The following is a 14,122-nucleotide window of genomic DNA, read 5'->3' as shown; positions in this document are numbered from 1 at the left end:
GAAGAGGAGGGGCGAGGCGACGCGCCCGTTGATGGCGTCATCACTGAGCGACCCCGGCGGAGCGGCGTGTGACGTCACGGGCAGCCCGCGCTCCCGGTCCCTCCGCTCCGCTGCACGAGGCATCTGCGCGTGCGCGGCCGTTGAACGGCCGGAGCCGGCCCTGAGGCGGCGGCCCCGTATGTTTGCTCCCGCTCACCTCCGTCCCTTGTGCTGCTGCGCTGCTGAGGCTCAGGTGGGGGTGCGGCTCCGCGGTTAATTCAGTGTCTCATTCGGTGTCTTGGAGGGGCACTGAAGGGCTTTTCCTTGACTTCAGTAGGTGTAGGATGCTGTCATTAGAATTTGAGTCGAATTCCCTGATTCTTTGGTGCCTTACGTTTAATTGTAGGTTTGATTGTAATTGCTCGCATGGAGCTGATTCATTTGGAATCCTGTTTTTAGTAAAAACAAGTCTTATAAGGGATTCTGCAGCAAGTAGTAAGGTACGATATGAAGAACAGCATCTGGTCTATATATAATAGTAGGGCAGGTGTGAAACCCAATGTGATCACTTGAGCAGTGCAAGACACAGCTCCCTGATTCCAAGTAAAGGGAAGCTGAGGGGAGCAGCCTCTGGATGCGTGTGGCATTAATTCATCTCTACTAAATTAAGGGCTGCACTATCCCTATTTTTAAGAAGTATCTCCAGGAGGACAGACTCGCTCTGGTGTCTGAATGTGCAGCCTTCCCTTCCCTGCTTCCATTTACATGAAGTTGTAGTGCTGACATTTACATCAACAGGGGTTATTAGAATTTCTTTAAACAAACAAACAAACCTGAAACTAATTCATTATGTGTGAGAAGAGTGATGGAAGTAAAATGCCGTATGAATGTTTTCGGTGCACATCAAATTGAGGTGCAAATTTTTGCATCTGTGCAGAACCCCGTGTGTTATATCTGTCTGTAGAGTATATAGTTTATACAGATGCAAGGCAGCAGGATTAATGCTTCTGTATGAGCAAATACAGTCCTTTTGTTTGCTTGTTTGTTTCATCGAGCTAAAAATGTAACTAACTTTATTTCTTTTAATTAGAAATGACTACCCCAAACAAGACACCGCCTGGTGCTGATCCAAAGCAGTTGGAGAGGACGGGTACTGTTAGAGAAATAGGCTCACAAGCAGTTTGGTCACTTTCATCTTGTAAACCAGGTAAAATCACAACAATTGATGTAAGAGTTCAATATCAATGTTGTTAATTAGTGTAACTTATGTTTGCATAAGAAATTGCCCGTACAGAATATAACAGCAGGTCTGATGTATGTGGAAATGTCACTGTGAGTAATGTTGGCCTAGTTTATACTTGAGATAATTCGGAAGTTAAAGCTGTATCCTCTGAAAAGTCTGGAAGTCAGTGTTCTTTTCAATCAGAGTTGGTTAAGTTGCTATTCCAGAAACAGCTGTTGGGAATCGATCTATTGTCTTCCTGCACCCTAGAGTCAGTGATTACTTTGTCGTCATATTGTGCTCAGGCTGAATCCTGTTGGTCTGTTATCCTGGTGTCTTTGGAGAAAAGTATTTTATTACTCACCTACTTCAGTAGAATGAAGGAATTGTTTTTTGTAGACATCACAAATAACAAGAATATTCAAGCCTGTCATATTCTCTTTTTCATAGGATTTGGAGTGGATCAGTTAAGAGATGATAATCTAGAAACTTACTGGCAGTCGGATGGATCACAGCCTCATTTGGTGAACATCCAATTTAGGTAATAAAAATGCCTCTTTATGACATCGACTGTTTTCTATAACATTGTGTTGATATCTGTTCACTAGGACTGGGGTTCTGGAAGTGTGAGGACTCCTGAAGTAATCCTGTATTACCTAACTGGTAAAAGGCCAGTTCAAAAGCATTTATAAAGATGAGTATTTGAAATGTGGTTATGGCTGTTAAATTCCTAAATGAGCAACAAATAGGAATCATTAATAGTAGACCATTTGTAGCAGTTTCACATTTACCTATATAAGGTCACATTTGAATCCTAACTTTTTCTGTCACTGAGCATAATCTGAAGGCTTTTTAAAGCAGGTCTGCATTTAGCAGCTGATGATCTGAAGAACCTTTCATTGTTCCATTTTGCTGTGATTGGCAAGATTGGCTTTGGGATGTTTTCAGTCTTTTAATCAGACTCTTAAGATGCAGAGTCAGATCTTGGTAAAGTAGTAGAGCCCATGTTTGGTAAGCCAAGCATATGTTTCATGCCATGAAAATACTCATTTGGCATCTTGCTCTATTATTGTAGTGCTTTGTAATGTGACCTTTATGAAGACAGGTAGAATGTCTAATGTATGCATTACTCAATGTGCAAACATACCAGTTGCTTTAACAATAAGTTTCTTATTTATCAGTAGATCCTCATACTATGTTATGGCAACAAACTCTTCCTGAATGTCTCCTTTCAGGATACTTACATACTTCTGTTGTTTCCTGCAGAAGAAAAACAACAGTGAAGACATTATGTATTTATGCAGACTACAAATCTGATGAAAGCTACACTCCAAGCAAGATCTCCGTCAGAGTCGGAAATAATTTTCATAATCTCCAGGAAATCCGGGTAGGTCAATAATGTTTTGTCCTTTACCTTAGAATAGCCTCCTTTTCTTAGGACGTTTCATGTGGTAAAAATGTTAGTGGTGAAATGTCGTTGTTCCCGGAGGGGTGAAGTGTCTGGATTTGCTGCGGTATTTGCTTTTATTTATTTATTTTGTAAATTCTTTAGGTTGCTTTTTCAGGTTTTGATTACCAACATGGTTGTAACAGGCTTGTTATATTGATCCTGTAATGGGTTAGAGAACAGGGTTTAGAGCTGTTTAGAATTGCTTAGATATGAAGCGTCTGTGAGCCCTATGTGTGGCATACACGAAAAGGAAGACTTAACTTGTAAACGCATGCTTTTTTTGTTAGGCTTTTAAGGGGGAGGGGAAGAAGAGGAGGAAAACAGTCAAGAATTTAAATTATTTTTGTGAAGGTATTACTTGAGTATTGAAACTTGTCTGGGGTCACAATTTAAAACCATGAGCTTCAGTTATGGCTCTGTATGTCACGAGTATTGTGTGTATGGCGTATAATTATTATATCTGGCAGTCATTCAGCACTTGGGTGCAGTATTTCTGTCTTGTCAATATGATGAACAGTCCAACTTCCATTTCAATAGCTGTGATATTTGATGCTTGACATTTTCAATAGGACATAGATTAGTAGTTTCTTGTTAATAGCTCTTTGTTTGCAAGGACGTGACAGTTGGAATGGTACTGTTTACGATGGTACTTCTAGCCAGAGCAAAGTTTCTTCGGAAGAGCCACTGTCATGAGATTCGGGATGCTTGAACTGTTTAGTTTTGTTCATGTACTCGGCTTTTGGTGAACAGTAAAAGCAGATGTTACCTTTTGTAGTAGTTTGCCAGGTAAACTAATTGAGGTACTCGTGAATTGATATGTTGGATTATGTTAACCTCATCTTTGGTCCTCCATTATGGTAACCTCATCTTTGATCCTCAGCTGCTACAGGGGTATATGTCGGGAAGATTTATCTAACCTCCCATATATGTCAGATCTCATGGTAAGAGAAGGATGAGCAACGACTGGAAAAGAAATGTTTTTATGCTGGTCTGAAGTTGGACTTCAGTGCTTTTTATTGTTTCCTTTTTGTTTTTCGATCTTAGTTCAGACAAGAACAGTTGGAGTAGAATGTTGTAGATACGGGGGAAATAGGAGGCTTAGTGAAAGTGTGTGCTTGTACTGTTTTGCACTCTTTTGCACTAGTAGCTTTCATCCAACAGCATGTTCTGACTTTTCCTCATTATTACAGTTTAGCAATTTGTGTTTCACCTCCTCTAACGCTAAAACTAGGTTTATCTTGCTAGTCTTTGAGTCTGTCCTGTAAGTGTCCACTAGATGTCATTGTTGTTCCTATTGATCAGTTTCTGATTTTGCATCTGTAGTCAACTTTTCCAATAATTTAAATGGTTGTTCTTTTCTAATGACATATAGTACAGCATTCTGCATATATCTCAACAACATATGTTTTTTAGAAAGTGGTGAACTTCCACTGTTGAAGGTATATGTGTTAAAGATCTATACAAACAATAAGATGGATTTCCTGTACTGTTGGTTATAAGCATATTAGTTTTCTGTGGCTTCCCAGGAAATACTGTTTTTTTTTCCTTCTTAACACAAGATTCTATACAGTGTATTTAATTTTAAAAAGGGCACTTGTCTGTGAAATGTTTGTAGTAACATTTATACTAAATTAATGTGGCTGTAATGTGTTGCATGAGAGCAGCAATTCTTATGCGTAACACATGTTCGTGTGTTTAATCTTCAGAACTGAAGAAAATGTGGTCAGGCTGCTTACTAATGAGTTGCAATACTTTGATGCTGTAAAATGCCCATGATTGATTATTTGGGCATTCTAATGTTAGATATTGCCATTGGTGGTCATATTTTCTGATCTTCATGATATTCAAAATGTATTTCTAAATTTTCTCTTCAATCCTGAAATGACTTATTTTATTCAGCCCCCCTGACACACAGATTATTAAAGCAGTATGGACTTATGAGCTCTTGAGAGAAATCTACTTAATGACACAGTGGTTATGCCATTGGCTTCAGAACTGATTAACTGGGTTGAGAATTCAACTACATTTTATATTTTTCCATGGATTCTTGCCCAGCTCAGTGTCTAATGAAAATCCTGTGATCCTTCCATATTATTTGTTTCTCTAGTTTTACCCATAATATGCAATGAGCTTTAGACTGTAGTTTAGGCTTGTAAGAATGTCTTACTTTGAGAAAATAATTTCATTATAAATTCCAACAAAAAGTAACAAGTTATTTGTCACTTATCCTCTGGGTGAGAACAGCTCTTGCAGTCTGACAGTATTGATCTCTTGCTCAGCTGGAGGAACTGCGGCTGAGAGGTGTGCAGTAAGACATCTCTCATATCAGTGCCTTTTTAGCATAGCTGCTTAGAGAGCAAATGTCTCACTTTCTGCCTCAGAGTTCTCCTACGTAATGGTACAAATTATTTTGTATGGACAAGGTAGTCTATAGAGACATTTTTTTAAACATCATCTAGCCTGAAGCATATGAGATGATTTATTACTCTTTGTCACAGTATGGAAATAGCTTGCTGTAAAGGAAGTGAGCAAGATGTTTGTTGCAGGACACTGCATATCATACTTTTCTTGCTAATTGCCTTTGTACATCTCTCAAAGCATTGAGGTGACCAGCAGTGCATCTTATCATAAAAAGATTATTTCACATTTGAGGAGACACTAGTGTTTAGTCCCTGAATTTGTTTCTTTTAGAGGCAGAACTCCTACAAAACTCCTACAAAGTTCCCTATTCTGCTGTGCCTTATCAAGGACTCAGCAGTCAAATACAGCATATGTGTCTTCTCAGTAACTAGAGATGAAGCAGGGAAATCTATCATTTGCCTATTCAGATTCCATTAGGAGTTCTCTTCCAGCATACCTTTTTGGACTTTGCATGATTTCTTATTTGGAAGATGTATTTTTCATTTACATGTAGTTTAGGGTAAAGCAGAACAATTGGTGATGAGACCAAACCGTTGCCAGTGTATGGCATTGTTCTGTATGCTCAGCTTTTAAATAGGTGAGCTTTTACAATTATGTAAAGTTTGTAATAATTCACATGCTAGACAAGATGTATTGGATGTTCAGGTTTGAAAGGAAAAAACCAGAAATACTTCAGTAGAGGAGAGCTGCAGACCACGGGTGTACTTTATGCCCTAGAGCTGACCTGCACGTGGATAACATTGTGGCTTTGCAAAACCTCAGTAAGCAAAGTGATTGCTGTTTGCCTGCTTTGGAAACTGTTAATGCTGAAGCAGGATAACTAGCGTGGTTAACAACCCTTATAGATATAGTGATCCATTGCTAATCAGTGATGGATAGCTCTTGGGTGGGAAGAAGATGCTTTGTTTCTGGCAGTCTACCTAGCAGAATTTGCATCATAGAATAATAAAAAGTATTAGGATTTGCTGTGAAGAGCTCTGCTTGAACTCTGTATGTTTTTTTTTTTTCTTTTTTCTTTTTTTCTTTTTCTTGGAACAGAATAAGTCTTAATGCTTTTATCAGGACTCAGTCGTGGAGATGATTTTGAAGACTCAGATGAAAACCCTGTTATCCTGCTATCTTTGCTGGCCAGTGTGGGTCTTCTGCTTTTTGTCAGGCAGTATGGCTACCTCTTGCTGAATAGTGTCTATTTTGTTGTCAGGTTTTCTCAGCCTTTTGGCTTTGATTCATGTTTTGTAGCCTCTTGCCCCAGACCCATAGCGAGCACAGCCATATCTGTTGTGCAGTGGCACTCAGGCTGAGCACCACGGACAGGGACGCTTCTATGCTGAGTTAAGAGATTCTGTGTTACAGTAAAGTAGTGTCAATCAGAACAAAAATACCCAAATTGAGGGAGCTTTTCTTAAAGATAGTTAAAGAAATTTAGACTGTTGTAATCTCTTTACTCTGCAGTGTCCACTGAATGTACTGGGGAGGGTGGATTTTTCTAGACACTTTCTGAGATTTACCAGCTGCTGATCTATTTTCTGTATGTGAGGTGAATATAGATATTGTCAAACAAGGAGAGGTGAACTTAATGCAGTATTGTTGCAAGCTAATGGATTAAGAAAGCTGACTACATTTGAGTTTCTGATGAAACATCTAAAATGCATTTTAAGTGACCTTCCTCTAAAGATAGAGTACTGAGCTGATAATTGTTTTAGCCTCCTGACTAAGCTTAAAGTACTTCAGTTGGGAACCCTTCTTTCACGTTCTTTCTACTGTATAAGAAAAGTTGCAGTGCCAACCCCCCAGTTACTCCTTGAGTTCAGATTATCATTTAAAATATTCAGTTAGCATTCTACAAAATAAGCCTGATGCTAAGAAGAGGATGAGTTAGTTCTAGTTTGATAGCATTTCCGTGTGGTCTGTCTTGTCTATCTCTAGGATGTTCTGTAGATGAGATCATCACACCAGCTTTTTCATTTTTATCTGTTTTGTTAACTGAGTATAGATTTACTTCACCAGGATGCTGGAAATTATCTGTTACTTGCATATAAAATTTACCAGTACTGGAAATCTGCAAAGCAGGGGAGTAAATTGATCCACTGGTATTTTTGTTTTGGTTAAGCCTTGTGATGTTTGCCAAGGGGAAGGGTCAGATTTGGGAAACAGAATGATTTATAATCGATGCAACTGCTACACGCTGTTCTACATTTCAACGGAGAGGATGTTTTGCCAATCTGGGATGTTCACAAGAAACTTTGTTTACTGAAGAAAGGCTGGTTTAACAACACCACTGCTGCCTGCACATATCTATAGAGATATGACCTGCTTGTTATTCTTATGTTTTTGGAAGCCAACTAGCATATGTCTCAAACTTTGGAAATTGGGGAAAGAATTGGAGTTGTTCTGCCTTGGAAATCCTTGAATAGTAGTATATTGGAAAAGCTTCCCATGGAATTATGAGAAATGCAGTTATTAGAATAACATTTTGTGCATGTGAGACGTGTACAGTGAGATCCACATTAGCTCTATCGTTTTGGAGTAGATATGGTGTGGGGGCTGATTTTTGTTGGCCCACACGCTGCAGCACTTTTATTTTTCCTTGCTTTGAAATGGTATCTTAAGAGAAATCGCCTCTATTGGATCCTGTAAATTGAAAAACAAAACAAAAAACATGAACTGTTCTACTATGTTGTATGCTGCATATAGATCGTTTTTCTTGTTTTGTGTCCCAGTATTCAAAATTGAATCTTTGTGGAGGCGCCTTTTCTTTGCTATAAAGGGACTCAATTAGGAAAGGTACACTAAAGAAGCCTTGTATTTTTAATACTGTCAGTCTGACTTCTGAAGCAGAGGAAAAGCAATGTCAAAGAAAGTGATGACAGCTTGATGGAAGTGAGGAACTTGATGAAGCACAGAGCTTTTCTCAGTGGAACTTGAGGCTAAGAGCTGAAAGCTTCTGGGATTATTATGTTGGTCACGATTATTCAATCTAAGTTCCATCATGGAAGAAGAATCAGGAAATGCGTGTGATTCTTTATACAAAAGTGAAAGAGCTTTTCTCTGTACCACTGCAGTGAGAAAAGGCAAGATAACTTACTGATCAAATTAACATTACCTGTATACACTGTCTAATTGTACCTGTTTCATAGTGTGTGTTTGATTAAATTGTTATGTTCAGTTTTTAAAGCTGTAGTAGAAGGATTTGAAGGGAATTCTTGCAGTGCTTAATATCTAGATGTTTTAATTGTATATTTTTTATTCTTTTTCTGGCATAGAGAGCTTAACTCCAGTTACAAGTTGTGTGCCGGGAAACCACCCTCTGATGTCATCAGGGAATTTTGCATAGACTTTGATTGTTCTCCAATGCATCATGATTCTAAACACTTTAGTTCTTCCCCTGGCAGGTGGGAGCAGGTTGCAGTGAGAGCCAAATACATGAACTTTCTAAATTAATGTTTTTAAAGTTAACAAAATTTAAAAAAATAAATAAAAATGTGGTGATATACTTATGACTTTGTGGAAAACACAAGAATCAGGCTGCAAATTTAAATTTCCTCAATGCATTTGAAGTATATAGGATGGTATTATTACTTTAGAAAAATAATAGCATTATTCATTTTGTAGGAAAGATAAGTGATTTGTTTGTCATCTGTGCAAATTCTGTATTTCAAGTGGAAGTCCACGTCAGATTGTCCTTACTGCCTGAGTGATATCTGGGAGCTGGCTCTGTAAGGAGGAACTGAGCTGTGAGGTGAGATCCCAGAGTGCAGTGAGGTGTTCATGGCAACAAGATGTAGATGTAACTGCACCGGGTCAGGGGTCTGAACCCTGATCTTAAGCCACTTCCTAACGTAGCAATGAAGAATGCTTTATCAGACTTTCTGAAGACGCTTTCTATTCCTATGCTAGTGTGACAGGAATGCTAAGTCATGGACTGAAGCAGTGATTGAGCACCTGGTGGGAAGGCAGGGCCAACCTAGGGGAGCTCAGGTGCATGCAGTGTACCTGAGTGATGAGAAAGGGTGGAGCCAGGATCCACTCCTTCCCAGACCTCATGTAAGGATTGGTGGTAGAGGTAAGGGTATCTTATTGGTGATCCCTGTGTACCTGAGGCCTTTCAAGGGTACACAGATTCTTTGTTTCTGTGTCCTCAGTGTGGAGTTCTCAAACAATTTGATTAGGCTTTTCATTTTTTGTAGTACAATATATATAACATCCAAACTGGTAGGACACAGCCACAAAATAAAGTGCTGCTTATCCACGATAGTTAGCCTTCTATTTTCTTATAGTTCCTGAAGGATCTGTTCAGGGAAAAACTTGAATGGTGAAGAGCAGTGTACTAGCAGACTAGCTTTGTTGGCAGCAAAGTTGGCCGTGCTGCTGACCTATGGAAGTTCTACTTAAAGCTGAGTAGTAGTCATTCCCTTTTTTTCTTCTCTCTGCTTCTGCAGCTGACTGCCCCCACCTCTACACACACACTTCTTAGATCTTCTGTTGTTTTGGTGGCTTCTATGAAAGCATTTTATGTAGCCTTTAACCCTTCACACTACACACAGCATTTCTTTGTTTCTTTTAAACCATTACTTTTACTTTTTAATGCTTGGAGGGAGCAATCTCTGTGATTGCATTACCAAATTATTGGAGCTCATAGAGAGATCAGTGAAATGTCTGTGTTCTTTAGATCCTAGGAGTTAGTACAAACATGTATATTTAAGTACAATAGATGATACACATTTAAAAATGGTAGCCCACCCCCATTTCTTGAAATTCAAGCTGTAATCAAACTTAGAGGCTATCAGACTGAGGGAAGAAAGGCATGTTTTTCTTTTACGTGCCCAAATGTAGTGAAAATCCCTGTGGACAGTCGTGTTTACAAGGGTAACTGTCTGCATTCAATTGTGGGTTATAAAAGTGCTTGCTTGAATAAATACACTGAGCTATCAGACAGAACAACCAATAGTTCTTTGGACTAATTGACCTTGTCAGTAGAATAGAAACACTTGCAAATAAAATTCCTGTTGCCAGCAAAGTTGCAGCTGAAAACCCCCGAAGAAACCGTGCATGTCTTTTAACTATCTTTGAATGCAATGATTGCAACAGCAGACTTACAGAGAAGTGGAGATATTTTGGGGGAATTTGGGGGGGAAGGGAGGGGAGGATAGTGTGGGGGGCGATATGGAGTAAGGCCTCAGTAAGTAAGAAAGTGTTATATACTAATGGTTTTAGGGATCTTTTTCATAGCATGAAATTAAACGCATTCCTAATATCATGAAGTTGTTCGCTTTCCCTATTCAGAATTGTGTTTTCTAGCAATTGCTGTTACTTCTGTATTATCTCAAGTCTGATTGTATAATTTGTTTTGCTGGCCTGCCTTTATTATCATGTACCCTTTTTCAGAAAAGGCAAAGATCTTTGGCTAGTAACCACAGCATGTTGTAATAAGGGTGGAGTATGTTTGTTGTTCTACAGTAATATCTGACTTACATAAATGTCAGCATCTGTAACTGCACACTGTGGCAGTTTCTCTTTGAATATGTTTGAGTAGCTTTACAATGGAAAAGAACCACAGTAAAAAACAGAGTACCTGGTCTTCCAATCAAAAGTGTGGTAGAAACAGTTTTTCTCTTTACCAGTGAGTCATGTATCAGAATAAAAAAGCAACAGAGAAGTGTTGCTCTAAGTCTCTGCAAATGAATTAATCATATACCAAACATTTCCTTTAGAAGTTCAGGTAATTTAACACAGGTGGCAGTAGGAGTTAAAAAAAAAAAAAATAAAGCAAGTGTAAGATGGTGGAGCTTCTTGTGTGCTATTAAAAAAAAAATAAGATTTTGGTTAGAAAATAAAACAGGAAAGATGGCATTGGGAGGGAAGTCTGAAAGCAGCCTAGTTAACTGCTAAATAAACTTCAGAGATGAAGGTTTTAAAAAAGCACCAGAACTTGTAAAAGAGGGGGATAGTGTATTTCACCTTAAGTAAGGGACAATGTGTAATAGGGGATTTTGTGGTTTTACAGCTTGGTGCATGTGTTTGAAAGCTGTTCTCTCAGCAACGTGGGTGGCAGGTTATGCTACCATATAATGTATTGTAGTTGGCTCTCCACACTTGTCAGGGTTAGCGTTCAACCATTCGGAAAATTTTCCCATTGTTCTATCATGTGAACCATGGCTAGTGTTGAATTCCCAATAACCTTCTGCAGGGAAAAAAAGGTTTAATTAGAAAGCTTGAAATTTGATTACTTCTGTTATTGTCTTAATGTACTTCTCTATAATTTCAGTGCTTATCTGCAAATGCAGCCGGTTTTTGCTCAGAAAGCTGAACAAACAAACTTTACACTGTACTGCAGTTGCTTCAACACTTTTAAAGGAAAACTTGTATACTCAATTCTGTCTTTCTTCAGCATTAACACTCTATTTCCATCTTAAACATGTTTGCTTTAGATGGATCATAGCTTTTGGCAGCTACTGCATTTGTAGCAAATAATACTGTTTCTAGTAAGAGTTGCAAAAAGAAAAAAAAGAAACACCAAAAACTTTGTGTGAGGTCCTTGTAAACTGAACCTTGGGAACGTTATGTTATTTCTGCATTTTCCCTTTTGTGCTTCTTCTCTATTTGTGTCATGGTTATAAATTACGTTGTTTGAACTAGCGAATTAAAAGAAACTTATTTTGTGATTCATGTAATTTAAAAAAGAGAATGTTTGTTTTCTGTGTATTTTTTCTTTTTACCTGTTATTTTTGAGGCTGGCGCACAGATAAATAAGCAATTATGGTATTGAAATTCCACTGTGCTCGCACCTCCAGGGCATAATCCAAAGAAGCCCTTCTGGGCTGTGTTGCAGTACGCTTGTGTGAGCATCAGTGTCGGCTGGTCACATGGGTTTTTTTTACTGAAAGTTCCTGTTGGAATGAAGGTTCTGTGTTTGGAGAGCATGCTGGGGGCTTTGGCCAATGGTTTTTCAAAGGTAGTAGGGATTGATAATTGCAGTTGACCAGTGTACTCTCACTAGATACTACTTGCAGATAATCATTAATGCTTCAGAGTTTAAAACAAAAAAGGTGAACAAACACTTGGTTTTGGCAATAGAAATAAATGTTCAATCAAGACAGAGCTTTATCATCTTTACAGCTACCTCTTTAAGCGTTGTTAGAAGCATTGTTTAGAGTTAGGGTACTATGGTTAGGCTGCAGTTGGACTTAATGATCTCTGAGATCTTTTCCAACCTGAGTGATTCTGTGATTCTGTGAAGCCAGTGTGAGAGTCAGGTGAGTGGGTGAAGGCATAGGTGACGGCATGGTAGAAAAGGATGAAATATGTTGTTTCCCTACTTCAGTGCTTTAACAACATTTTTCCCCCCTTTATTTTACCAATTTTAGAGCAAATATGTTGGCTAGTTGACATTCTAAAACAGTATGAGCACATCTGACATTTTGTCTGGGTTTGGATGCTTGGGTACAGGTAGAATGTTTTTGTGATACTGTATCAGATGTCCTCTTTCAGTTGATTAACATTTGTTTTAACCGTACCTTACAGGGCATTTGTAATACTATTCACTTGCAAACTGTAGTTTATAGCAACGTTTATTTTCTCATTTGTTTTTAATCTTTCTACTTTGGCATGTTGCTGGAGACCCTGGTAACTGAATTCTTGCGTGCAGGAAGAGATGATTACAATTTTTAGTCTTGTGCTAGGCTCATAGAAACAAGAGAAAATGAAAATAAACTAATTATAAGGTTCAAGGTAGGTAATGTGTTACTTCACCTTGATATTCAAGATCATTATCCATTTGCTGAGTTCACCCTAGTAATTTAGCAAGTCAAGAAAGTAGATGCAGTGAAGAATCTGTGTAGAGCAAAGGGTCTTTCTTTCATCTTCAGGGAGCAGTGTGGTAGGGAGAAGATCTTGGAGAAGCACCAAATCTCTGGAAGGGAGATTCTCGTTTTTCTGTGGTAAAGAGATCTGCGTGCTGCATATGGGAGTTGTTAGAGAGGGCTGTTTACCTATCTCACTGGCTTTTTTCCCCTCCCTTATCACGTTCTACAACAATCTTTTTTTTCCGGTCCTTGAAATTCCCAGTTACCAAATTGTTTTCAATTCTGGTTTTGGATTCCATATGTGAAAGAATATTTTGGAAATCCAATATTGAATACTAGTATTTGTTTTGAACTATCTAAACCATGGTGGGTTTTGTGTGTGTGCATCAGAGAAGATACTAAGGCTGCTTGTTCTCTGTGGCTTTTTTATTTTTGAAACTGAGAGGTTGTTAGCCAATTGGAAATATTTTTCAGGGGCATTTGACCTGCTTTTTCCCCCAAACTGTAGATTAGGGCTCAGAGGTTAAAGCCGGTGAATTATAAATAATCTGCTTTGGTTTACCTGATTGTCTTCACAGGCTTAATTGTGGGAAGCAGTCGTTAGAATGAATGCTACATGATTTCAAGCAGTGAGAAATGACAAGTGCAGGAAGGTTGAATCAAAAATCAGTACTGATCCTTCTGTGTGCTGCTATTAACCCAGTGTAAAAGTTCTTCAAAGAGGGAAGCTAGTAGTTGGTATTTAATTTGAGTTAAGCATAAGAAAAGATATGAAAGGAATGGGAACTTTGAGATAGATAAGAACTGAGAAGGCCTTGTGCCATTGTCTCAAGTGATGCTGGAGGTCACTATACCTTATTTTCTGTTTAACACAACCAACTTGTGCGCAGCCACAGCTGGGGACACCCTGTGACACCTTAACAGCTCAGCAATGAGGTAAGGGGAAGAAGCTGTACCGGTGTGGAAGAAATGAGGAGGTAGTTGGACCCCTACTAACTTTGTAGCCCACAATGTGTCTTCCATGTTTTATGTGTGACACATTTGTACCAGTACAGATCAGTGTTTTCATTATTTGAAGTAGTATTTCTTTGTGGCAAATATCAAGACATAAGCAAGGTTTCAAAAATAAAGCAAAAACAGGCAATGCTTAAGTTGCATTAGCATACATAGACAATATTAAGAATATATCATTCTGTATGTATAGAAGTATGAAGAGAGGTTTTCTTCAGGCTGAAGTTAGATCCACAG

The 14,122-nt window shown here is 38.5% G+C and overlaps 1 protein-coding gene across 7 annotated transcripts in view; it reads left to right on the top strand.

Annotated features, from left to right (window-relative positions):
* The first annotated feature begins 55 nt into the window (after positions 1-55).
* Positions 56-14,122, top strand: part of ANAPC10 (anaphase promoting complex subunit 10) — a 113,982-nt gene continuing 99,915 nt past the window's right edge. For 6 of the 7 annotated variants that reach the window (XR_001554834.3, XR_001554835.3, XM_015861107.3 and 3 more), the window contains exons 1-4: positions 56-232; positions 1,070-1,186; positions 1,652-1,742; positions 2,468-2,588. Coding sequence is in view for 4 of the 7 variants with exons in the window: in XM_015861107.3 (XP_015716593.1) it covers positions 1,072-1,186; positions 1,652-1,742; positions 2,468-2,588 (327 nt within the window). In the remaining 3 variants the exon portion in view is untranslated. Of the gene's footprint in view, positions 233-1,069; positions 1,187-1,651; positions 1,743-2,467; positions 2,589-8,684; positions 8,812-14,122 lie in introns of all 7 variants that reach the window. The other variant, XR_014945761.1, reaches the window with a different exon arrangement.

The sequence above is a fragment of the Coturnix japonica genome, chromosome 4 (assembly GCF_054131305.1).
Source record: "Coturnix japonica strain WE chromosome 4, WE-NBRP24, whole genome shotgun sequence".
In the NCBI taxonomy this organism is placed as follows: domain Eukaryota; kingdom Metazoa; phylum Chordata; class Aves; order Galliformes; family Phasianidae; genus Coturnix; species Coturnix japonica.
This window is presented reverse-complemented; position numbering and strand designations above follow the sequence as displayed.